At 43.3% G+C, this 26465-nt stretch overlaps 2 protein-coding genes across 3 annotated transcripts in view; one reads left to right on the forward strand and one right to left on the reverse strand.

The window, feature by feature from the left end:
* LOC147161738 (BCL2/adenovirus E1B 19 kDa protein-interacting protein 3) overlaps positions 1-26465 on the reverse strand; it is a 43299-nt gene that overhangs the window by 14998 nt on the left and 1836 nt on the right. The gene's annotated exons all lie outside the window — the stretch shown is intronic.
* LOC147161739 (uncharacterized) overlaps positions 1-26465 on the forward strand; it is a 36753-nt gene that overhangs the window by 4333 nt on the left and 5955 nt on the right. Inside the window, exons 2-3 of one of the 2 annotated variants that reach the window (XM_086095924.1) lie at positions 5756-9255; positions 12345-12419. In XM_086095924.1, the coding sequence (XP_085952050.1) occupies positions 6422-9255; positions 12345-12419 (2909 nt within the window). In that variant the 5' untranslated portion in view covers positions 5756-6421. The remainder of the gene's footprint in view (positions 1-5755; positions 9256-12344; positions 12420-26465) is intronic. The other variant, XM_086095925.1, reaches the window with a different exon arrangement.

Below are 26465 nucleotides of genomic sequence, written 5' to 3' on the forward strand. Positions count from 1 at the left end.
TGCTCCTGATTTACCACTCCGCTGAACCCGAGCCGTGACATTTCCTCTTTGTGGAACCCCCGCCCTCCCGTGCTTGCCTTGTCTTTTACCGCCTCCTCCATCACACTTGGTCGGACTTCTCTCGGTTGGTCTCGCAACGTCACTAAATATAACCGAGCGTGTCTACCTCCTCTCTTTCCTCTTCCGCTAGCTGCCGCCTCCTCCGAATCTCAACGCTGTCTGACAAATCAGAGCATGGCCAGATGATAGGACAAGACATTTTTTGGTTGTTTTAACACAACAAAGGAACACACAGCACCTTTTAACCCGCTACAAATGTGTGACAAGTGGTTCTCAAATTGGTGGTCCACAAAATGATTTGTAATAATTTGTTATGTCTTATTTGGGTCAACAGAATATTTTCTGATACATTTATCATGTCATATCATTTTTCATAGGTGCATACCTACTTACGGGGGACCAGCGTGCCAATAAAACATATTAAACCATGTGTCTCACCAGTGATGGGACATAGTGATTTCCTAGTAAAGCTGTAGAAATGAGATGTGGAGAAATGAAATGCTGCATATTGACGATTTAGTGTTTCCTACCTTTTTAAAGGAAAAGATGAAGAATTCTATCATCATCAATACTGTTCACTAGGGCCTGACCAATATGGAATTTTTCAGATCAACGATTAATCGATCAATTAATTAAAAAATGTAAAAAAGATTTAACAGTTGATTGCTTTATAGTATTATATAACACATATAGTATATTTTCCCCGCTCAAATTTACAACAGAGAGATAAATTAGAAAATTTTGAGTATTTTTTGCAACATAAACATAAAAGTCATTATTTTTGAATTTTTATTTTTTATTTTTATTAGCCAATTTTTACAAATTACTGTATAAAAGAGCTAATATCGGCCAATGAAATCGGCCGGCTGATTGAAACAATCAGCAAGAATCTGAAAAACAAAATGCTGACATTTGCGGATTATAAAGAGCTAATTTGACTGATTTCATTGGCCTGCTGATTATTCAGTCAGGCCCTCCTAGTTATCTTGTGAATGCTTGTGAGACTGGAAATTAGTACACAACAAATGCATCCCATTTTTGACATGTTCTTGGTGAACTTTTGGATCATATTTTCTTTGAAAGCTATCCGCAAGTTTAAAGGAATAAGAGTTTAAGATTCTTTAAGGATACTTGGATCAAATTGAAGACCTTTTAGCTTTCACTCACTGAATATGACCAGAGAGAGTGGGCGACTTTGGGATTACGTGTCATTTATAAGGATAATCACGGCCTTTATTTTGAAGAATGAACTGTAAGACATTTGAAGGATCTGCAAAAATACTGGAAATTTGTCCAATGCCAAATTGTTCGACCGCCCTCACGCTAAATGCGCAACATGAGTCTTTGAGGGAGATGAGACATGACCTCATAGCATCGGTAGTAGGAACGGTGACAGAAAAGCCTCCTGTGAGTGGTAAGCAGCAGGCGAGCAGGCTGTGGTGAAGCTTAAATAATAACCTCGGAGAGTTATGAGCCGTACTGTGGCATTATGCGCTTGCACACCTTCTTCCTCCCGCCCAGTGATTTATCTCCAGTCTGCCAATAAACCTCAACATGAAAATGTCACATGTAGGGAAGGGCTGGCCTCGGCCGCGGGAGCCAGCCCGGGCGCCATTAACGGGGTCCACATTCATTAAATTGTCAGCGTAAATTTTTGGGTCTGGAGGGCGCTTTGCAGACTGCGAGGGAGGAAATGCACAGAGGTGGGAGCGGGAGGTTGTAATGGTGGCGGCGGTGGGGTGGGGGGGGGCATGTGAAATTGCGTTGTAGCGTCGGCGGGAGCAAGAGTGATACAAGTGGCATGGCTGATAAGAAGATGGAAGAAAGATAGAAAGGAGAGGATGAGGATGACACCGTGGGGAATGAGTAAGGGGAATGGCCATGTGAGTGGCGGGATGGAGGCTCAGAGGCAAATCTGTCAGGGTGAAGGTTGAAACAGGTTTTTTTTTCCTTACAAGAAAGCGAGAAGACGAGAAATATGCGATATTAATGAAAAATCAGAAGGACGGCAACATGGTTGAAGCCACGAAAGATTAAAGTAAAAAATCCAAGGTCAGTAGGCTTGTCTATTAAAGCAGCAGCCACGAATAATTGGTTTGGCCAAACTCCCCCTACAGGGAGGTAGTATTTTTATTTTTTTATCCGGAGTCCTTGGTTATTGACAAAGTCCGTTCCTTCAGCAGTAACAAACCCGAAGTTGAAGACACGTCGGAACCTATGCTCATGCAGTAGTAAAGTCATAATTACAGTAAATTACAGCTATTAGTGCAAGTTTGGGACTAGGCCCCTCTGTCACTCGCTAGTAGTTTATAGTATAAATAACTATGTTCCCAGAAGACTTAAAGATAATTTCAAACATCTTACAATATATTATCATTAAAATAAATGAATTACAGGGGATTTGCTCTTGAAAAAATGTGCTGAAAGTGAGCATGTACAGTAAATCCCTGCGACCATGCCAGCCTGCGAATAGTGAAAATCAGCGTATAATTGATAGCCAATTGGGGTTTGGGTAAGCTGAAAAAAATATTAGAAAATCAGTAATATACCACCAATGTGTTTTCCACAATTGGCAAACATAAAAAATAGTGAAAAAATGTGTACATACCCACACAACAGTCTTAGAGGACAGGGGAGCATGGTGCAATGTCATTGTAGGGAATGGGGGTGGGGGGTAAACAGAAAAAAGTGTAATTGCACATCTACTACAGTAGGTGGCGGTGGCACTCTCATTGTTTCAGAGAGCACAAAGAGTATTAGCACCTCTACAGAGGTGTACTTATAACAAATTTATCAACAAATCAATGCTGGGGTGTGAAATATTTTCTTCTTCCCTTTTGGGGTGCAGCAAAAATAATTGAGAAAAACTACCTTACAATGAAGACGCTCCGTAACTTCCACTAATAAACCAAGCTAGACTTAGCTCTTCCCCAACAAAGATCTTAGTCTCTCAGTTGAGCTGTAACACTTAACAATACTTCCTTGACATGAGTTACTACTTTCCTAATAAGCAGTGCTTTGGTGCCATCTCGTAGCATCTTAAGGTGTTACAGAAAGAGAACAAAAATATGCAGACAGTTTTTAAGCACAACTCAAAATTGAACGTATTCTTCTTGGAGGGCTTCTGTTCATCCATCATATCATGTGATCGAGACAAGCGCTCTGACTTGTGTACAGAGGCACAAAATGGCTGCACATAATTTTAAAAATAAAACTGGTAGCACTGACCTGTTCCGACCTGTCCTATTCTATTTGCTACTCCTTGCGTTCCTTCCTCCGGCAGTCATTGCAGCCTCTCACTATGTCAGGTCCCTGTTTTTCTCTGATTTTAGCTGACAAGACTCTTGATTCTCAGTCGACAGATGGTCAAGTGTGTGTCATGTGTGTCGCGGGTGTTCGCCATGCCCTTGTTATGCGGTACAAGTCACAGAAGCCAGGCCAATTAAAGTATCATGTCCTCGGATTGGAGGTTTGCACAAGCACTGCTCACAGCTCTAAAACCTAACGTCGCAATGACGCTAGCGCAACACGAGAATCATTTCCTGCTGCTCCGCCAATATTATGGCCCATTAAAGTGGGTGATGCGGGGTCGCCATGGCAATGACATGATGGCAACGCTGCTATTCCGAGACCAAATGACCGCGATTGCTATGAAATTGCTGTTGTTGCTCCGAAGCAGGTTAACCTTGCTAAGTATGAGCTCCTCGTATACTTTCGCCCTTGTACCCAGGGATGATTTAGTAGTCTAGGTGAATCATCATAAGCGGCTCATCGGCGATAAGAACATAAAATAAACAGGAATCCCCATCATTCATCCCTAAATCCATTAGTGTATATGAGTGTGCGTGCGCTTGATATTTGGCCTCGAGGCTGCGTCTTTAATCATTGTTAATCCCAATAAGTGTGCTTTTTCGTGGATGTGACAAAGATGCTCCCCTTGCGAGGTGCAGAGAGAAAGAGAGAAGCGTAAATAAAAGTGTCAGGCCCTCGGGTGTCGCTTCCTCTCTCGCTCTCAAAATGACCTGGAAGCTGCGAAGGCGTCACTAATTACCCCACTCGCAGGCTAAAGAGAGGAGGGGAGCAGAGGATTAGCCTGTCAGTTACGAAAGGTTATCGGCCGGCAGAGGTGGCAACTGTACTCACAAGCTGTACTTAAGTAAAAGTGTTGATACTTGTGTAAAAAATAGAGTCTGGCAAAAGCAGAAGCACTGAATCAACTTATTTACTTTTGAACTGAGTGCATTTTGAAGCACGCAAACTACAATAACTAAAGAATGTGAAATTAGCCAATGATGACGTGAAGTGAAAAAATATACACCTTACGTGTAATGATAAAAAAAAAATAAAAATCAGATATAGAATTTTTGAAGCAGTTCCTGGCAGTTTAGGCGAACAAAGGACTTCACCACAAGTCATTCTTGGAGCTGACATCCAGCAATTGTCTTAAATAAGGCAATTGCTGGGGATATCTTGCTTTTATATATCTCGTTAATGCTCCTTGGTTCACTTTTTGTTTTAGTTTTTAGTTGTTTTTTTATCGCTATAAGAGCTTAATCAATCAATCAAAGATCTCTCCCACGGCTGACTACCTCGCTCTACTTACGTCTTTATGTTGTATTGTTATCTGTGGCGGCAGGTACGAAGCACAGATATCGACATTCAAATGTAGAGAATACGAGGTGTGTCTGAAAAATAAATACTCAAGTACACATTACTAAAGCCCGTATCCCACTGAGGGGCGAATATTTACGATGCTAACGAATGTTGATCTCACATCAGGGTTTGTTCACTGTTGCAGTGTTTCGTTAATTCCCGTCGATGACGAGGTCCACCTTTCGCCGGGCGATTGCTTTATGACTCACCACCCCGTATTCACCCCGATCGACGGACGTAAACGTGATTCAGTTGAGCTCAGTTTGTGTATATGAGACTTTGTGTCAATTGTGCACTCGGCGAAAGATGGGCATCGTCATGGACAGGAACTAATAATTAACGGAAGTGCCCAGCTCAGGTTAGCATTGCAAATGTTAGCCCCTCAGTGGGATACGTGTTTAACTGTATCTACTTAAGTTAGGAAAATATTTGTAATTCCCGCCAAATGTCAGTGAGACGGACGTAAAATGGAAGTGTTGCATAGACAAAGGCCACGGTGTCGAATTGGGAGTGACGAGAGCACGGCCGAGCGTGGCGGACAGACTGTCACATGGCAAGCAGATGATTCAGATAGGGTGTCAACACAGCGCACCATCAAGGAGCCCAGAAGCGCCGCCGCTGACTCCCAAGCATGGCGGAAAGGAGAAATTGCGAACGACGCACGCATGTGAGGGATATGACAAGAGTCACAACATGCTGTATTGAGTCACGTCAGCGCTGCCACAGTGACATTAGTACACATACATAAACAGTGCCGCCTGCAGTCGGTGTGAATGGGCCTTAATTACAATCTCCTTTCCCCCCCATTGTGGTAGTCGAGCCTTTCCTTTTGCCACCTCCACCCTGTCATTACATCGGCTGATTGATCTCTTCTTCCTCCATTCTGAATTGACCCGACTTCTCATGCATTTTTAAAATAGCTGCCTACCTTATCTACCTTCATTATGCTGAGGAAGAAGCGCGCTGTGTTTCAATGGAAATGCAATAATATGGGAACAATTACAGTCTCTCACACCTCCCTCTTTGTCTCTTTTTTTAATAGGAGTTTCTACTGTATTGAGCCACGAGGAAATGACTCAGTGAAAGGAGGGCCAAGAGAAGAAAAAAGCTTTGAAGAGGGGCAATAAAACCAAGGAAGTGAGAGCCACAAAACCTGAATGACGCAGGGCGTGATGGAGAGCCAAGCGGGTCCGGTCTATAACTTGGCTGTCCTTCCTCCTGTTGGCCCGGAGGACAACACAGTTGGAGAGGTCGAATGGCGAATGTGATGGACACAAAACTGAAGGACAGGTTGCATCCTCCCTGTTTAGTCGCTCTGGGATCTTACTCGCAGAAGAATGGGAGACAACAGCAACAGAAGACATGCCGCAGTGTGAAGAATATTTATATTGCATATATTTATTTTTCTACAGGTAAAAGATAAACGACTTTATTCTCTCCCTTTTGACCTTTCATTATCTCAACCTGTGAATATGACTTATCCTTGGGTTAAAGACAAGGGATAACCTCTGCACGAGCCCAAAAAAATGACATTTGTTATTCCATAAGACAGTTAACTGAAACTCCAGATCACTTGCTGTATTAATGCCGATAAGGCAAATGGAAAATCAATGCCCTTGGTGATGCACTGATACGCCCGGGCCTTTTGCGTCACATCAGACTGCCCGCAGAGTTGTTGGATGTTGGGGGGGAGCGTGAGCAAAGAGCAATGGTAAGCAAAGAGCCCAACCACTTGCTGACGGGCCAAACCAACGGCAAGAGTGCCCTGGCAGAGAAGTCCGGAACAATGACTGTGCGTTCGGTCCTGCTCAATCGTGACTCCCCAGATATTGAGAGTCGCCTTAGGCGGCGCCGCAACCGCACCCACCAGGTCCGCTTTAAAGACCTGGAGGACGGCAGCAGCAGCAGCGGCAATAGTGGCACGGGCGAGAACAACAGCCACCAGAGGCCGACAGCAGACTGCAATAGTCCTCATCCTCTGCGCAAACACAGCAGCAGGTCCCCCAAAGGAGCATGGGGAGACAGGGACGGACCACGAACAGAGAGCCTACCTGGTCAGACCTCTGTGGTAGGGGCAGTGCGTGGGGACATGGCTAGTACAATAGAGGTCGTGGCTGCTTTCTTGGCCAGGGCCCCTCCCCATCCACTGACCCCAGGGCCCACGCGTCGATGCTGGGCACCTCCACAGACTAACTCCCTGACCTTGCCAATGACACGCAAGCCAAGCACCAGCACAGCCATCCAGACCTCGCCATGCCTGAAAAAGTCTCTCTCCGCCACGCACACTCGTAGCCACAGCCTGGGAGATTCCTTGGGCATAGATGGTGACGATGAACATGACTCCCAGGATGAGTACCTTTCACACAACCACGTGGCGCTGCTGGGCTCCACGGATCTGAATGGTCCTCAAGGGCCTGCGGATCAAACTGTGATTGAACGGAGGTCGAAATCCTCCAAGGTGGACATGAAATCAACTGTCTCTGTCACAAAAAACTCCAGGCACAGTTGTCCTCCATCAATTCTTCACAACACAGAGCCATTCCACTGTTCCATCGCATCCTGCCGAGATGGCCCTAAGCGGCAGGGCAGTGTCACTCCCTCACTGGTCAGGAGGAGAAAGCGTCTGAATAGGACCACAAGCGATCCTGGAAAAGAAGTGCACTATTGCACCACTCCTACTCAGACTGAAAGCCCCTGTTCAACCCAGCCACATTCAAACACCAGAGTTTGTGCTTCGCGAGTTCAAACCGAGTGCACGTCTGCCCGTTTAAAATATTGCACTACACAAAGTCAAACTGAGGGTAAACAACAGTCGGCAGTCCAGATTCAAAACAGCGTCTCCAATTCGACCCTCCCTTTAAATGCTACACAGCGCACTACTCAGATACAAACAGACTCTCCCTTGCCTTCGTCTCCAGACCATCAACCATACCAGACGCAAACGTCCAGCCCTTGTGCTTCTCCACCTCCGCTAGAATCACCAAACTTAGATCAAATTCAAGTTGAGAGTCCTGTACCGCCAAATGGGATACAGGACACTCCCCCCACACAAATAACTACTGTGCCTTACTGTACATCTCCGCCTCCTACAAGTGTACCAACACAGAGCCCTGAAGAATGCACTGAGCCATCTAGCAACTCATCAATTGAGCCAGCTAGTGTCCCCCAACCTCCTTTGGAGGCCATGCCCATTTCTTGCTCTGCACCCACTGTGATCTCACATCCCATCTCATACTATACCCACGTGACACCACCGGCATTTGCAAGTGCACCGCTCGTCTGCTCCGCTCCATTGCCAGCAGCACCAGCATGCCCTACTGGAAACTGTACCTCCCCTGCCCCAAACAAGGCATCACAAATTACCCTCACCTGTCTTACCCCTTCTCCTGCAAATAACCCAGGTGTAGCTCCATGTGGCCCTATACAGCAAACCACTATTCAACCACAGCCACCAAATGCCTATCCGGCTCCAAATCAAACACCATGTACTATTGTGACACAAGCTGCTTTGTCTTGCACCTCCATCTCCTATTACACTACAAACCGTGCAGCAGGCCCTCTCCACAATCCTGCTACCCCCTCGTGTACAACACTCATAAAAACCATAGCTCACTGCAACATTCCATGTCAAGCTTTGCAAAACGCCTCATCGGTCAGCATCGGCATAGCGCCCTACTCGTCTCCAGTCCCCAAATTAACAACGTGCACATCTCTGCAACCACTGGTCAATCTTCCAAATGCACACAGTTGCGCGACGCCGACAAAAGCCGTTCCTCTGTACTCGTTTCGAGCAGCACCGCCATACACCCCTCCCTCTCAGGCCCCCTTAAATGCTCAGGATAAGAGGGGCATTCGACTCCCACCCCCTGCACCGCCGCCACCGCCATACACGCCACGTAAAAAAGGAAATGACCCGCCGGCGGCTGCAGTCCGAACATCCGTGCTCGGGGCAGAGAGCAAGTCCAATAAGAAGGAGAAAGATGAGGAGAAAGAGAAGAAAGAAGCTGTAAAATGCACAGACCCGCCGAAGCTCTGTGAGAGTGCCAGCTCTCCTAAGCACAGGGCTAAAACTCCGCCAGTTTGTGTGGTGAAGGGAGAAAAGACGCCCTCTCCCGCCAAGACCTGTTTTAAGACCAGCTGTCTCAGCTCAGCCCAGGCTCAGCTTGGGGTACTACACAAAATGCTCTGCGCAGGAGCCAACGCTCCCAACAGCCAACACGCTCTCCCTTCAAATCAGCAGGGATGCTCCGGGGCCAAGGGTTGTGCCGTTTCCGGAGAGAAGCCCCTGACGCCGACCCAAGCTGACACACTGAGACAGGTACAGGAGATTCTGGGAGGGTTAGTGTCCGGGGCCAAGTGTAAATTGGACCCGGCCCGAGTGACAGAGAAGCTCCTGGGTCCCAACGGGCCCTTGCGTGATATTCGCAGCCTGCAGAACCATCTCCACAGTTTGGAGGGGGTCCTGGAGACCAGCCAGAATACCATCAAGATCCTGCTGGATGTCATTCAAGATTTGGAGAAGAAGGAGGCTGAGCGAGACGGGTGAGGCAAATTTTTACTTAAGTGCTTCACATTAACACACGGACAGCATGGTGAGCGAGTGGTTATCACGTCTGCCTCACAGTTCTGAGGTTCAGATGTTGGTTCCAGCCTCCAAACGTGGAGTTAGTTTTTCCCGTATTTTCCGTGTTGGTACTCAACCTTTCCTCGCAGCTCCCAACACACCCCAAGCGCCTTTGCCTAAAGTCAGCTCACTCATGACACCTAATGAGGATGTGCGAGAGAAAATAGATGGTTCACATGAACACATTAGGCGTCTGGATGAAAGCTTTACTTGGGAAAGAATGATGCCATCATTGGGAAATACGTACTTTAAAAGTAAACATCATGAACGCAGCAAAATTACTATCATTTATTTAAACATAGCGAGAGATTTCCGTCAGATTGGATGATGAAACAATCGTGACATCGACTCAACTTTCCTAACCTCCGTTTCAGGCTAGAATAAAGGCATTCATTTCATAATTTCACAGAAGCTTTGATAGATGATCCAGGATTTCTGTCTACAATCCTTCACAGAGCTAGAGCGTAACATCAACAAGAATGTCAAAGAAGCTTACTTAACTGGGAGTTAATTCGAGGGTTAGTCCGGGTTTCAGCGTTTAAGCTTGAGGTCAAACGAGGAGCTTAGCCATATTTCAACGTGTTAATAAATGACCGGACGCCTCGGGCTAATGGAGCTGTAAACTCGAACTAGCGGGGGCCTCTCCGCTTGGGGCCGGGTGTTGCGCGAGGGAGCCATCTGGTCGTCTGCAGCCCGACGTGAAGAGAACTCGCTCGGAATACATAAGTTATGAAGGGCTGCGAGTGTGCAAAGTCAACGCCAGTGTGACGCCAGAGTACCTGCTGTTTCATTCCGTGGCAACTCATTTGTCACGGTCAGGGAGACAAACACACTAATGTAATCATCAACTTTTGATTCTTCAGTGAACTTAACGTGCCTGGATTTGAAAACAATGTGTTGCTAGTAAGACACAGCCAATCTACTAGTGTGCCCCAGACATTTTGGACTCTTTCATTCTCAATTATCCCACTAGTAATGATAAAGAGCGTACTAGTACATGGCCCTTAAGCTAGTCTTGCATAAAGCCATTTGGGCATTTATTCAATATCTTTGTATTATCCAACATAAGGTACTAAGCTAGCATACTCTTTGTCCCCACTAGTAAGACTACATGGAACTAGTGAGTAAACTAGCAATAGTTAACAAGTGTGTGCTACTAATACGACTAGACATTATAAAATTTTACTAGTTGACATTTAGCATTTCGCTATTAGTACCAGTAGTGTGCACATGTCAACGAGTGAAATTTTGCCTCGTTAGAAACATGAAGTTGTCCTAGTAGTAAGCTGAGATCCTGCATGAATTGTATACAGTATTGGAAGGCTAGTAGTCATTCTGCTAGTGTGCTGAATCATCTTACCTATTGGACAATTTTGGCATATTAGTAGCACAGCTAGATGTTATTTTTGGTGAGGCAAACTGTACACTTGTTGACAATTGCATGCTACTAGTACTACAAGTGACATTATAAAATATTTAAGTTAAAATCTAGTCAGTGCTTCATCAGTACTGGTAAACTAGAAAGCAGATGTCAACTTGTGCATAAATCTGCCTCACTAGTCCAAAGGAGTTGTCCTACTAGTATGGAAAATCGGTTCTACTAGTGTGCAGAAATATCCTACAGTAGTGGAAAACTGTTGCTTGTAAGACAAAGCGGTTCTACTATTACACTGAATGAAGGCTGCAACTAACGATTATTTAATAATCGATTAATTCATCTAGGGATGAACGAGTACCAATACCACAATCAGGATTTAGAAATTAGAAAAATTGAAAATTACAATTAATTTCATACAATTTTAAGGAAAATGCTATATTGGGATAGGTCATTAAAAAAAGAAGAAGTTGTTTTTATGGGGGGGGGGGGGGCATTTTATGTATCAGAAGTACTTGTGGTATCGGCGCTTGGTATTGGTGACTAGTCAAGAGTTGAGTACTCGCACTGGTTGGAAAAAAAGTGGTATCGAACATCCCTAGATTAATCTGTCGATTAGGGAATCAGGACTATTTTAAAGTAAACAAGGTTAGCAATTAATTTGACAATCAATTAATTGACAATTAATCATTGCACCTCTACACTGAATTGTCTTAGTAGTGAGGACAAAGACCATTCTAGTTAGTACAGGGACCTTAAACCGGATATCAAGGATATCCAATAAACGCTCAAACGGCTTTCCATAGACATCTGTTGTGCCTAAGCTATGCTGCCATCCCGCTCAACTATTTATATCTCAGCCAACTTCTACCGAGCACAATGTAAGCATGGCGAGCCCCCGAAGGCAAACACGGCGGTGGAGCAGATTGAGCATCAAGAGGAGGAACATGAAATATCGCCAGGCAGGAGGCACGGAGGGTTGGGGCGGAGGGAGCATCTGTAGTTATTTTGACGAGCTCTCATGTCAGTCATGCCACAGAAGAATTCATGACGCATCAGACGTCGGCCTTCAGAGGGTCGGCTGGCCGCGCAAAAATCTGCGTCTCCAACTGGCGTTGGCGGTTTGGGACGTGGCTAAACTCTCATCATCGTTTAATTAATCTACTCTAAGCTTCTTAGTCATCGCCGACGCCTTATCGCCGCAACACGATGAGAGATACGGATGGCGTCTGAGGCGTGTAATCCCGAGCGCGCATCGTTGCGGCTTCTCGTCGTCTTTTTATGCTCCGGCATAGGAACGTGGGGATGAGGCTGTGTCTAATGCATGCAGACTTGACTTTTACCTCATAAGCATTATTTTATGCCCGGAGTGATGTAGTGACTCATGGATTACGTAACAGCCAGTTGGAGGAGGAAGGGGAGGAGGTTTGGTTGGGCTGAGTAGCGTTCATTAAAAAATGATCAGGGGATTGATTTTTTTTTTTGTGTTAGCTCAGTCGGGATAAGAGTACGCATGCACGCTCATTCACACACTCTCATGTGCTCTCACAGGCCCTCTCACTCACACAATACACACACACGCACACACTCATCCTTTTACCCCTGATATGTCATCTGAATGCTTTTCCACAGAAGACATTCATACCGAACCGGTCAGGACATTGAGAACTGTGGGACCTGCAGGGACTGCGCATGTATCATCTACAGGTATGTGTGGATATATGCTGCGAGTTTTAAATGACACAATTCATATTTTTTTGCTCACATTCGGGATTTGCATCAAGGCAGAAAAACAGCACGTGATTGGAGAGCTTCAGATCAGATTCAGGCCTTCTGTAATGTAGATAAAAATCCAAAACGTATCGGATATTGATTTATTGGGGGAGCTGGAACGGATTAATTGCATTATAATTCATTTCAATAGGGAAATTGTATTTGATATACAGTATGAGTTGTAAAAGCAATTTGTGTGGTTTTTTTATGCCATATGGTGTCACTTAAAGTGGACATAGAAACAGTCACCCATACCACCACCACAAAAAAAAAAGAACATACACATTCCACTGGAATTGGACACTTGGACCTGCAAGTGTAAACTCAACCTAAGCGTGCTTATTTGCTGCGTCCCTCACGTTACATGTTAAGGCAACGAGAGCACATTGCGTGTCTCGGCGCGCGGTTATTGTGCATCGCGCTGTCATCGCGCATCACATCAAGTTTGGGGAATTCAGTCTTATGGCTTCATCGCCGCGACGGGCGCAGAGTCGCATCTCCCCGTCACAGTCCGCTTGAGTATCTATGGTGGAACCTGAGACACACCGAGATGTGTGTGTGGAATTTTAATCTAATCAAGGGAAAATGTAGCTAAGCTGCAAAAACGCCTTATGAACACTTAGGCAGAATTGTGGACAAGCCACAAAGGTTCTGGGAGGAAATTCTTTGGACAGATGAGATAAAACTGAAGCATTTTAATTAAAATGGAGAAAGCTTGGTTATATTCTGAGGCCACATGTGGCACAGGATGTCTTGAATCTTTGCAGTGAAATCTCCAAACTGTCAAATAGTTAACAAAAAATCAGCTGCCATGTGTCAGAAAGCTTGGCCATTTTTAGCAAGTAGATTTCTCTCCGGAGTCCAAACACTTAATTTGCCTGCTTTTTTGTTGTTGTTAAAAGTTAGATGTTCTCCGCTTTGATGCGGTTCCAGCCAGTCGCTCACCCCAAGCATTTAATTTCGGTGTCAAACGTGCTAGTTCTGTTAGTTTTACGTTAGCTTAGCAATTAGCTTGGCTTCTCCGTCTTTTTTTATCATCCCTTCGTGAGAACGATACTTATCCAGCCAGATGTCTCTGAAAAATTGAGTCAAACAGCCTAATTTCAGTGGTAAACGCGCTAGCCGTGTCAGTCTTAGGTTATCTTAACAATTAGCTTGGCTTCTCCATCTTTCCTTATCATCCCTTCATGAGAACGATACTTTTGAGATGTGTAGCTTATTCGCCGCCATGGAAGTGATGATTACTGACTAAGGAGCGATTCCGCAACGTGTTTGGCCACACTAGTAGCCGGCGAAGCTTGTTGCTAGCTAGCTGGTTGTGGCGCAAGGAGCACCGGGTTTGCCTCGACGGTTGACCGCCATGTCTCGTGCGATGCTGAGCTGCCCTATATGACTGACTAGGTGTGTTGTTTGAGCACTGAGGCTGTTACTAACCTTACTTCTTGCCCCTTGCTTAATATGTTCTGCGTGGGAACCCTAATAATCGTCCTGTTAGGTTACATAATCACCCTTATTTAGTGCTTGTAATTTTTATTCCTGGTTTTGGATACAAATAAAGGAAAAATTGAGGCAAGCACACGTGGAGGGTCGAGTCTAAGTTTGACACCCGTGCATTCGGACCACCAACTTTTTTTGTTGGAGCCTTTCTGTTAAACAACAAAACAAAATAGGGTCATTAGTGTGGGACACAGCAGTGCAGGGAAAAGAGAGCCGACTCACACACGGCTAGCACAGGCAAATCTAATTTGATTATGACTCAGGTGATTGAGGCTTTCACCTCGACACCTCAGAGGGGATACATGCCAGACAAACAATGTCATAACTCTTAGAACGCACGTTGGCAACAAAAATATAATGAACAGCTCCGGGTTCGTCATCCATCCTCTTAACAGAGTCCGGGGGAAAGTGGCAGGTACACGAGTCGGACTGATTGCGTCGCGCAATTAGATTTAGCGGCGAGCTCGTTGCCTCATTATCCGGGCATGCTAATATAAATGGCTCCTACGGCTATGCTATGTCTTTGACATTAGCCTGACTGGCAAACAAATTGTTCGCCTGAGTCGACTTGCTATATGATTTATGGATGACATTTTTTGAAGTCCGAGTTCAAGTTAATTTTGCGTTTCTGCTGATACGGAGTTAAATGAAATAAAAGAAGAAAAACAAAGACCACATCCAAATCGTCTAAATTATCTCAGTATTTATTTATTTATTTTTAATAAAGTTGTCCCAAAGCAATACCATTTTAGTTTGGCTGTAAATCAGCAGTGGTTCAAACCAAATAAAGAAATAAAATATTTTATTCTTGACTTTACACATTAAGAATTTTTTTTAATCTGTTCCTTTTCGGCTGATGCTGATCATTTGAAAATCAAGTGATCGGGATTCCCAATCATGTCGGTTGGATTGGGACAACCCGAATATGATCACACTATTGTCCCGGATCTACTCAGTGATTTCTTTTATTTTTGTGCTACGGAGAAGTTTAATGTAAAGGAATATTTTGACTGACCGGCATAGAAACAAACAAAAAAGAAAATGATTAGTGGGAACACTGCACTTGTTTCTCTTCTACAAACCGACCCCATCTTGGGGTAACGGGAGACATTGATTTATAAAAAGAAAAATAGCACTAATGGTAATGTACTTTATAAAATCACAGCGATAATTACAAAGTCTGTAAATAAACAGTTCATCATGATTAGTTCCATTGACACGACGTGGCCACAGGGCGGCAGTATAACACACTCACGCATAAAAATGTAATTTCGTTCACATATTTGTTCCTTACAAAATGTCTGTAGCGTTTCCCATTAAATGTTAGTAACAAGCTAGCGGACATTAGAGAAGAACTAAAAGATTTTGATAATGCACATGGTGGAATTCTCTTTGTTTGATGTTAAGTTTGACAGTACATTTTCTGGGAGTTGCAGATTTGGAAGATTTGTTCACTGCTGAGTTTAGTTCACTGCCACCATTCAGTGCTGATATCTCAAATTGGATGTAGTAAAAAAGAGAAGCAGTAGTAATAGTCGTAATAGAGGTGTAGAGAGCTCTCAGCTTGAAACTAAGTTGACATTCATCCCAGCAGATGGAACCAATACAGAGCAGGAACATCACTTTTGAGGAAGTAATAATATACGCGTGTGGACTGAAACAGTTTGGAGCATTTCTTGCGCTCCCTTAATAAGACATTAGTCATCATCATCACACCGTGCTTTCACGGATCAGATGAGACGATTCCACTGGGTCGTCTGTCAAGCCTCCTTCTGATGCACCATGGGGCGGATTGTCTGCTTGGCCAAGGTAACAGGGGAAGAAAAAAAGCGTGGGCTAAAAAAAACAACCACAACAACAACAGGATGGAGAAGCCGTAATATCCAACAGGACAGATTCCATCAAAAAAAAAGAAAGAAAAGAAAAAGTGAGTGGAGATGAAACGCTCCCACAGGGGGGGGTTGGAGGAATGCGAGTGATTGCAGACCAGAATGTTGCCTTCACCCCAGTTTGACTCAGTTGGCACATCAAATGCAACACAACTTTTTCAAAGCTCCTGAAAAACATCAATCCATCCATCTTTACGGCTTATCCTTCTTGAGCTTTGGAAACAAATTTCAGCTATGATTTTGCATCCTGGACAGTCCATGTCTCCCTTATTTATACAAAAGCAGTTTTTAATAAAAAAAAGTAAAAAAAAAAGTAGGGCTGTTCGATAACTTGACTTTACTTACTTTAATCACTCATTTTTCTTGCACATATCAAATCAACATTCTTCATTGAAATAATTGAAAAAACATTAACCTAATATGGTCCCTAAAAAAATGCCACAATTCTTTTGGAAATAGAAACAAACTCAACAATTGACAAATAGTCTATGCACAATGTTTGGTCAGTCCCCACGTTGGTCTGATATTAATTCTCTTTATTTTATTTTATACAAGTTATTGACCAATCTAAATGGTTGGAAATGGCTTCCTCTCTTATAATGTGTTTTGGGGGTTTCCTGAAAAGTGATGGTTTTGGAGATTCAAAGATTCTTACAGACACCATTTAAAAAAGACAATACACCCCCCTGTCTACAATATAATGAGTTCCAATACAAGATAATAAAGCTCAGTTTTGTCAGAGAGATATTAACTGAACAGTGTTTATTAGTGGTGTTATAGTTTGTAGTGTAGGACGAGCTACTAGGAGCTCTTTAGCTGAATAATGTCAGCAGGAAATGAGGAACACTACATCTCTCGATGATGCAGTGTGTTTGAGGGTTTGGCTTTGTTCTCTGGCCTTCTTTCCAGGGCAGAACTTATGTAAAAATGCTAATGCCACTTTGCATGCAAATACAGTTGGCAACAGAACATTACATTTTGAACAGTTTGTACCGAGAAGGAATCACTCTCTAATTGAACACTTCATTTGTTTAGCCTTTAAAAAAAAAAAAGCGTCTTATTATGGCGAGAATAATGCATGACGCGTCCAACACTATTTATTGGGCACTGGTGGTGCATTGATCGCGTATTAATATGTAAAATCCGATTGTGTGACCATGCAGGAGAGTTAATTAGCGAAGCCGCCCCCACCCCCGGTGTCATCATTCTTGTTGCTAATGGCCAACGTGAGAGTAAAGTAGAGCCTAACAAGGAGCTGTTGTGCTTAATCCCTGTGGAGTGCAGCCTAATCAGATCTGCACTCTGCTGCTTTATCTCTGCTCCTCCTCACTCGCTTGCTCCATCACGCATTTGGCTGGAGGAGATCCACGAGCGAGCTGCTTGCACGTAGATTAATGACTCTCAGGACCTGACGTTTGCGGCCAAAGTAAAAGTCCACCCGGTGTTTTTCCTTTTTCTCTTTTTTAAAGGCAATCCGTCATCGCCTGGGCTGAGGGGGAGATAATTGAGAAAAGGCTTCAGCGGGGGCGATTCCAGAAATGTTGTTTTTGAAATCGCAACTCAGGCCGCACAAATAAACCGCCCACGACGTTAAGTCAAAGCTAACAATGTGACTGCGCACACTGCACAGAGAGTATTATAGGGCGCTAGGCTAATATTACGGTGTCCTGACGGTGATGATAATGCACATTTCAATCATCACAATCACATTATAATTATAAGGGACATAGTGACTGCAATACATCCATAAGCCAATGACCCTGTGACCCAACCCAAAACACCGTCACCTATGACCCAGTGAACCAAAAACACTATCATAAAGTTTTGTCTTAGATCGAAAGGAGTGGAGATGCTCAACTTTGGCTTTTAAAAGACTAGTTTCTCTCAGTTAAAGTTTTCAGTGCGAAAGTATTCTTCTCTTTGCAACTGAAGCTCCAAGTTGGCAGGTCGTCTCAGGCTCTCACGTACACCCTGAAAGGACTTTAGGAGAGTGTCTCATTTGTCAAATACAGCTCTGATAAGCGTATGCGTGCCAAGCTCAGCAGTGGTACGCCAGGGGACTCCTTCACCGGGCCTCCAACACACGTAGGACCAGCGCTTATCGACTCACGCAAAATCTACGGGGAGTGATGTCGATGAACATTTTGTGACAGCGCCTACAGTAGCGACTCATCCCCAGCCGCTCTTACCACACACCCGTCATGAATCAACTTTTTCTGACGCACATCCTCACTGACACGGCATTCCTTCTTCGCACGCTGCCCTTCGATTGCCGTAGACCAGAAAGGGAGTTGAGGAAGTGCGGGAAGGAAACTGGGTTAACTCTCAATAGCTGCACTTTTTCCTCTCTACACGCATTCCTCCATTCAATCCGCCGGATCTGTACTCCTCACGCAGTCAAATATTCATCACCATTAAAACTTAACCACAACGGCTTTTAGGCTTTTAGAATGAAGTGGGCGGGGATGGTACCTGGCTACAAGATGGATGGATGGATGGATGAAGGAATTTATGGACAAATTGGTTCATCGATAAATACTGTAAAATAAACATATTCCATCCTGCTACACAAACTACTTCATTCTGCCTCTTTCCCAACCTCGAAACTTCGTACGTCGGACCGTCGTTAACCGAATGGATGGATGAACTCATGATGACGGATCGATCCACAGACAAGCGCGTGAGCATATTGATGGACGGCAGCAGCTGGATGGATGAACGGATGATGGGTGAATGGATGGCTGAATAGGTCGATAGTCGGTTTGATTGCTTCTATCTGCTTCCCCCCCCTCAGCTTGGTCCTTCTTCCATCACACCATTCATTCACTTTCCAAAGTGGCCCAGGGAGGCATTTAAGGCATCAAATGCTATTCACGTTGTTCCAACATTGGCCCGGAGCTGCTGACAGCTCCTCATTGTCTGCGATTCATCCAGGGGAACGCGGCATTTCACATACAGAAAGAGTGGACCTTTCCCCCAATAGATAGCTTGGTCTTGCATCATTCACACACACACCTACTTCTGCGCCCTCAATATAAGTCTATTTCCCAGCCAAAGGGTTGCGGACGATGAGGAGGGGATCCAAAGACGCTGGAATGGGAGCAGCGAGCGAGGGGAGTATGGGAGAGGAGAAAGCAGCTACCTGCAGCTTGCCGCCTTCCATCAAAGCCAAATGAAGCGGAACACGAGGCAGCTTTATTCAGGGAAACCCACACGTGCGCTATAAATACCGGCATGCAAATGAGCAGGAGCCTATCTAAAGGAAACGTGCGCGTCAGTGTACGCGCATTGAGACAAGCGCAAGCAAATTACAGATGAACCCCTCCTCATGTTCACGGTCACCGGGATATTTCTGAAGCACAATCCCGCCTCGGGCCGTCATTAAACATTGACAATCCTCTGACATTACCATAACCGCCAGTGAAAAGAGCCCACTTCCTGGGAGATAAGATGAATTCCCAAGAAAGTAGCAAGGTTAAAAGGAAGGAGGAGAGGGGGAACGTGTTTCTGTATTTGAAGAGGCAATGAAGCGAAGCAAATAGAACTGATATGAATTTCAAGAGGCAACTCTTTCGGGGACCAGCTCACTTTCCGACGAATTACATCCATATTGGAATATTATGCAAATCCCGACTACGTCCATTGCAAACATGCAGCGTCAGTGTAGAAAGTTGGAGTTGATAAATGGGAGCGCTTGTTTCTTATCGCCTGCAATCAATCTACCAGTTCATCCCAGGGATGTGAATTTGAGGAATATATGCACACTTCATTAGGTAAAATAGCGAGAGATTTCAAGGGCTATGTTTGGCTGTTCTCTGAACTCGCCAATGCGATGCGATTGATTGTTTGGTGTGAAGTTGTTGACAGGTGATATCGGTTGTTCAGAAAGTTGACAATATATGGGTTTCCATTCAACTGTTTCAAATTTTTTAGGCAAACGTATTGAAAATGCGCAAAACGGACATGTGACTTATGCCCGTTCCCATCTGTTCTTCTTTTGCAAATATTGAGAGAGGACTCCGCCGCTGTAGGTGGCGCTATAAACCAAAGAGATGTGATCCACTAGTAATTTAAAAGAAGAACAACAGAAAGCGACTGCATTGTGAGATGACGTCGTATGTGTTTCTCTTTGTAATTCGTGATAAACCGTAGTGTTTCTTTGCTGTATTCCATTTAAAATACCATTATTTGCTTCTTTAAATGATTCCAAAAAGATTTCTGTTTCATCTTCCTGCCAAACATACCTTACTTTATCGTCCGCCATTGCTTTATTACTACAATCGTACGTGTGACGTAATATCCGGTCAAAACGTCAAACGGTCAAAATTTGAATATAAATGGGTGGATGGTAACCCCACTATTGTGTGGGCGGGGGAACTCGCTGAACTTGTCAGCAAGTGTCAAGTTGTTTGTTGCAAATATGGGATTTGCGTCTAAACGTGACATTTGTATAGTGGGGTTAAATGTGAGTAATTCTGATCTAATAACAACTTTGCACTCTTTTCTATCCATAAATGAGGTAGAACTGATTTAAATGTATTCCTTTCTGCGTCCATACGCGCATGTCGGTTGCTACACCATACATGATGTAAATCAAAGACTCTTTAGTTGAGCATTCTGTGGCCGGGCGGCCTATCGATTAACAAGGTTAAGTCCCTGGAGCCGATAGACACGGAGGCAATCTTCGGGATTTGTTTTGCTCTTTCAAACACACCCTCCGACTATATCTGACGGGACATTGATCATCCGACAACTACGCATGGCCTCCTCTGACCAATAACACACGGAGGCGGCTGAGAGAAGAAGAGATAAATATAAACGGATAGAAACTCGACACATACAAGCTGCTGCGCTTTCAGTATAAATGAATGTGAGAGACATATTTTCACTCTCTGAAGAAAGATTTGTCAGATTCTTGACTTTGACCTTTCTCTAACGACTCTGTCAGAGCTTGCAGACCTGCTTCTGTGTGTGTGTGCGCGCGCGCGCGTCTACGTGCGCGTGTGCCGCACCGCGGATGAGGCGGATAATGGAGAAGCGGTGTGTGTGAAACGTGTAAAAGGGCAGGCCAGGCAGTTCTTCTGCAGTAATCCATCTTCACTTCAGGGCTGAGCCGATGCGCAACAGGCGCCTCGTGGGGGACGAGGATATACACCGAAGGCGTCGGCCTCGTTCTGAACCGCGAGGATGAAATCAACCAGCAGCCGTCGGGGATTTGGCGGCTGGAGGGAGGGGGAATTACTTGCTCTACGTACGGTGCGCTTTCACGCAAAGCACAAAATGAGAAGAGTGGGCATGAAAAAATTTGTTTACTTTTAAACAAGATGGTAATTAAATAGATTAGTCTTAATTACAATAAGTAGCCAGAAATGAATACAAATCCCAAAGAGTTTTTGTTCCATGTATTTAATATACACGATCCGGATCTTTTGGCCGACTACTGATTAGCAATCAGTGAGTTTGAAAAAAACACAAAAAAAAGATAATCGATCACGGATTCGATCAGAAGATGGAGCAATATATCTATTTAAATAACTTTTATATAACTTTTAACTTTAATATTTACTCTACAGTTAACTGCCGCCATTCAGGGATAAGGCCTGGCCCGGTCCACGAATAGCGAAAAACCACACATAAATGATGCCGATTGAAATGCATGAAAATAACCTGAAAAATTCTTGCTAAAACACTGATGAACAATAAATATAACATGTAATTATTATTATTATTTCGCAGAGCCAATCAATGACGTAATTGATCGACCGGGACATTTCTGACGATTTTGCATAAGTCAAGTTAAGTCAGGTCATCTTTATTTTTACAGTGTTGAGTTTCCATGTTCTCCATATGCTTTGCTCTATCACCGGAAATGATTTGCTAGCTACACTACAGCCAATTACCTTGATCAAATGCCACCGATGGCTGATGCCATTTTGATAGACATCCACAAAAGCAAAACATCAGCAAATAAAATAGCATCGACTAGTAAATTAAGCTCATAAAAATGTTGATTTTGAGCTTCTGGTTATGTGTGCAATTTGTTTCAAGAAAGTCTGTGGATGGTATGATAAACAGCAACTACTTGGCCATGTATGCAGTTTTCCAAGATAAGCAAGTAATTATGTAAACACTCAATTCAGGTATTATAGATATCCTCATTATTATTATTATGGATCAATAGTTGCTCACTAGTACCAACACGTCAAAATGGATGATCATTTTCAAAGTATGACGGCAACCGTGTGAACACGCCAGTTAGGCAGAACTAATTAATTCCACAATGGAATCCCGTTAATCATGACTTGGCAGCCAAGTAGCTCCGCCCCTGGGTGCGAGTGGTTGTTTGTCTGTATGTGCATTTTCAGGATCTCTTGTGTGAAGGAGGCTGATGAAAGCACGATGAGAATGTAGTAACTCTGCAGTTCCATCAACCATTAAATCCTTGTCGTCGACGGGGACACTAAATAAAACAGTGACCAGTGTTGCGCACACTTGAAAAATCTCAGCTCTGTTGGGCAAACGACTATAAATCCAAAACATCCCGGTGAGGTTACAATAATCCTTTCACAAAATGCTGCAGCCATAATGTCCAGGGTTGGTTTTATGTGACAGATGTACAGCCGGGCGTGAAAACCTGAGCGGCCAAGAGGTGGGGGAAGGCGCTTGTTTTACCGTAATCACAGAGCTCCCAACTGGCGGCGACGCCGGGAGCCAGATGGTGCCCATCACCGTGAGGAGGTGGGGTGGGGGGGGCGAGGGGAGCGCTGCCTCATGTGGATGATGTGTCATATAAATACTAATCACGCTTGAAACCCGCCCACAGTTAAATGAGACCTCTAAAGCTCGCACCCACACAGTCCTGCCGCTCGCCAGTGGTGGGAAATAAGTAGAAATACTTCATTATTGTACTTAAGTAAGTAGATTTTTCAGGTATATGTAACTCACTTGGAGTATTTTTCCTCTTTTTTTTTTGCATCCACTTTTTTACTTTTGCTCTCTACATTTCAAAACCGATATCTCTATTTTGAACTCAAACAGAGAAGTAAAGTCAACCGTGCTTGAGATCTTGATTGCGATGTTGTAGTCTTATCAGGTGAACAACGGGGATATCGGCCACATAGGAACGTGAACCGGGAAGCCTTAGCGGTGACGGCAACCTATTTGGTGTAGCAAGATATTTGCCATCCAATTAGAAGAATCTTTATCATTTTTTGCCTTGAGATACAAGTGACCTGACTTGAGTTTTTCGACACGAGCCGTCAATCGGCCTGACACGAACAGTGCATGTAGACAGACAATATAACAATACTCAAAGGCATATATTCTTTATCCTCTTTGATGTGCGACTCATATTACTGCCGGACTAAGAAACAGAAAGAAGCTGAGTCTCCAAGTATTGGGTTTTTTTTTCCGTTTAGGGTGAATGGTCCACTGCCACGTCCTCTCTCCACTCTGTCTTTTTTTTTTTTACACCGGCATATGTAATTTCTTGAGTGAGAGTATTTTAGCCACCTTTGCTTGTCACGTCTTGTAGTAAACACAGCACATGAAGGTCAAGTCTGTCCGTGTGGGCGCAGATGGCGAAGACATTTCGCACCGCAATGGGGCTGTATTCAAGTTATATGCTGCCGCATTGTGTCTTCTTCATCACAACAGGGTAAAGGTCCGCCCGCCTCTGAAAGCCTGGCGCAGACTGCAATTATTGTAGAAACCAGACACTTTGGGCCTATATCTCCTCAAAGGCTCGAGTAGGAAGCGATGTGCGTGTGAAAAATAAAAGGTTGAAAAAAACAGAGAGCCACGTTGAAAGGACGCCTATGTGGAATGGATGTGTCGTGTTTTAGTGAAAGACATGTTCCAAACTTTGCACAAACCTCTTGAACTTTCTGTTAGCTGACTACTACCTGAGTGATGACAGTTTTTTGTCCTATTTAGCATAAGGGGCTAATGCTGGGATCTGCAACCTGCGGCTCTAGAGCCACATGTGGCTCTTTAGTCCTGTGGATCCCCCCCCCCCCCCAAAAAAGATTTAAATTTGAAATGAATATATTTTGTACTTATTTATTTTTATTGTTTTTTAGATTAAATACTCTTCAAATTAATTAATTATTTTGATTAGGGATTTTAAAAAAAAAGGTCAGATTCCAAGTTTTCAGACAAAAAGACACGAAAGGTAGAATGTCCATGAAATTACAAAAAATGTCAGAGAATTTAATAAAAAAGGCAGAAAAGAAAACTTGAAAAATTTAAACATAAAATGTCAAAAAACTAAAGAAGAAAGGCAGAAAAAAGTAAAAAAAAAAAGTAAAAAAGTCTGAATTTTTTTCCCCAAAAAAGGCAGAAAAGTAAACATTAAAAATAATAAAATGTCTAAAAACAAAAAAAGAAATCCTGAAAATGACCATTAAATGCCCACAAATTGCCAAAAGTGTCATAAAATAGCCATAAAATGTCTGGGAAAAAAAACGGAAGATGAACGGTAGAAGAAAATGAATGAATCTTAAAGTATTGGATATTTCCTATTTTCCTATTATGGTCCAACTCTTATTAGCTCTTGGGCCCTCAGTACATTAGACTAACACTAACAGACTATTTCTTTCATCGCAATGTTCAAATGTTTTGCAGCTCCAGACAGATTTTTTTGTGTGATTTATTTGGCCTAAAATGGCTCATTTGACAGTAAAGGGCTACTGGGATAGTGCCCCGCCAAATCCAGCAGGTGGTGCTGTAGTGCAGTTGCGATTAAATTGTGAAACGAAAAAGAAAAGTTCATTAGCAGGTGTTTATTTGAGAGAGTCATCTATTTGAGATACTTGTGTAAGGCTGATGTTGAAAGGTTGCACACCTTAGAGGAAAAATGACAACAAATAATTAGTCAAAAATAATTTCTAGGTGCCTGTCTGTTTTTCACCCTGTCCTTTCTCTGAATTGTGAGGCAGCCGATCCTTGAGCGCTATTTAAACACTCAGCTGTCAAATCTTTCCCACTAAAGCAGTGATCAGTCAATACCTAAATAATGCAGCCGCCGCATCATTGAGCAGCCATTTTATCATCCTCATACCCGCGTGAAGCAAAAATAAATATACCCCAGTAGGAGAAGACGCAGCATCCCCATCAGCGCAACACGGGGATAAATCATTTCTGTGGGCGGCCGCTGGCTTGACTTGTTAGGACAGACTGTGTCAGCACACCTCAGCGCATATGTTGCACTAAATTTGTCCCACAACAGAGACGCCTGAGAGGCTAAAACTGTAGATTTCGCTCCAATTTCCTCAATAGCAGCATTCCTGGCGGAGCGACACTTCAGTGCCTTTGCACACACACACACACATACAATCTCACACTTTGGTTCTCTCTTCCTGCCAGATTTGTTAAAGCTACTTCCCGTGTAAGATTCTATCCACTTGCAGTGTAATAACTGCACTGTAAAATGCAGGTATACTGTAGACTGCATAGTCACTGTATAATTGAAAACCAACGGAATGTTCACGAGGGATACAGAAACCCAGTGTTTTCCAAATTACTCACAAAATAATTAACATCTCTCCCAGCTGTATTCAAGCTACATTTAAGTACAAGTCACGCCAGCAAGCTACACTGTGAATTCCAGATAATCGCATTGCAATGCCGGGAACGTCCCGCACTAAAGAGGCTCTACAAAAACGTAGCAAACGGCGAACTAATTGAGCACTTTGGGGGATGGAGAGGCAGGAATTTTCCCTGAGATTGCAACCAAACGAAACAGACTTTAAATAATTATTGATATTATTCTGAGACTCGGCAGGAAACGCAACACTAAATGAATGCTAATGTGACACCGGATTGGTTAGATCAGTGATCGCCACCAACTAGCCCTAAGGACCTCATGAATAGCCTGCGGGCCTGGTGTAAAAATAGCTCTTTGTTGGAGAAATGATAATTTAAACAATTATTTCGTCATATTTTGGGGTGTAAAAATCCACATCTTTAAAATGATTACTCAATCTAAAAGCTGAACAACAAATTTAAATGTAACCTTTAAAAAAAATCAAAATTACAAATAAAAAAAACTTTAAAATGTAAAAAGTCATTAAATAAAATACAATATAACTGTACAAATGCATTTATAATGAGTTATAAATGTTTAATTACATTAAAATGTTTTATTATTTGTATATTATATTTTACATGTATTTTTAATAAAATCATGTGTAATTAAAATGATTAATATTAAATGTGTTTCATCTGGATCATGTCCAGTATTTAAGATGACAGGCAATTAAATGCAACATGAAAAATCCTTTTTAGTATAGCATCACTATTGGGCAGAAACCTTCTTTGTCCAAAATGTGGTCAATTTAATATTTTTTCCCATAAATCTATTTGTGCAGTTTGTCTCTTTTTTTTTTTTTTTACTCGTGACTGCCACCTCTGGCCCAAAGCGTAACTGCAGCATCTGTATCAGGCTTGTTCATGGTGCGCTTTAATATTACCTTTTTAAACTGCAAAATGCACCTTTAAATAAACCAAAATTACATAAAAAATATTTTGGGGTATTATTTATTCTATTTTTGTTTCTCATTTAAAAAATTCTCCCAGTGCATTTACTGTATAT

This window comes from Leptonotus elevatus, chromosome 15 (genome assembly GCF_054856555.1).
Source record: "Leptonotus elevatus isolate MCC_2025b chromosome 15, RoL_Lele_1.0, whole genome shotgun sequence".
Taxonomy (NCBI): domain Eukaryota; kingdom Metazoa; phylum Chordata; class Actinopteri; order Syngnathiformes; family Syngnathidae; genus Leptonotus; species Leptonotus elevatus.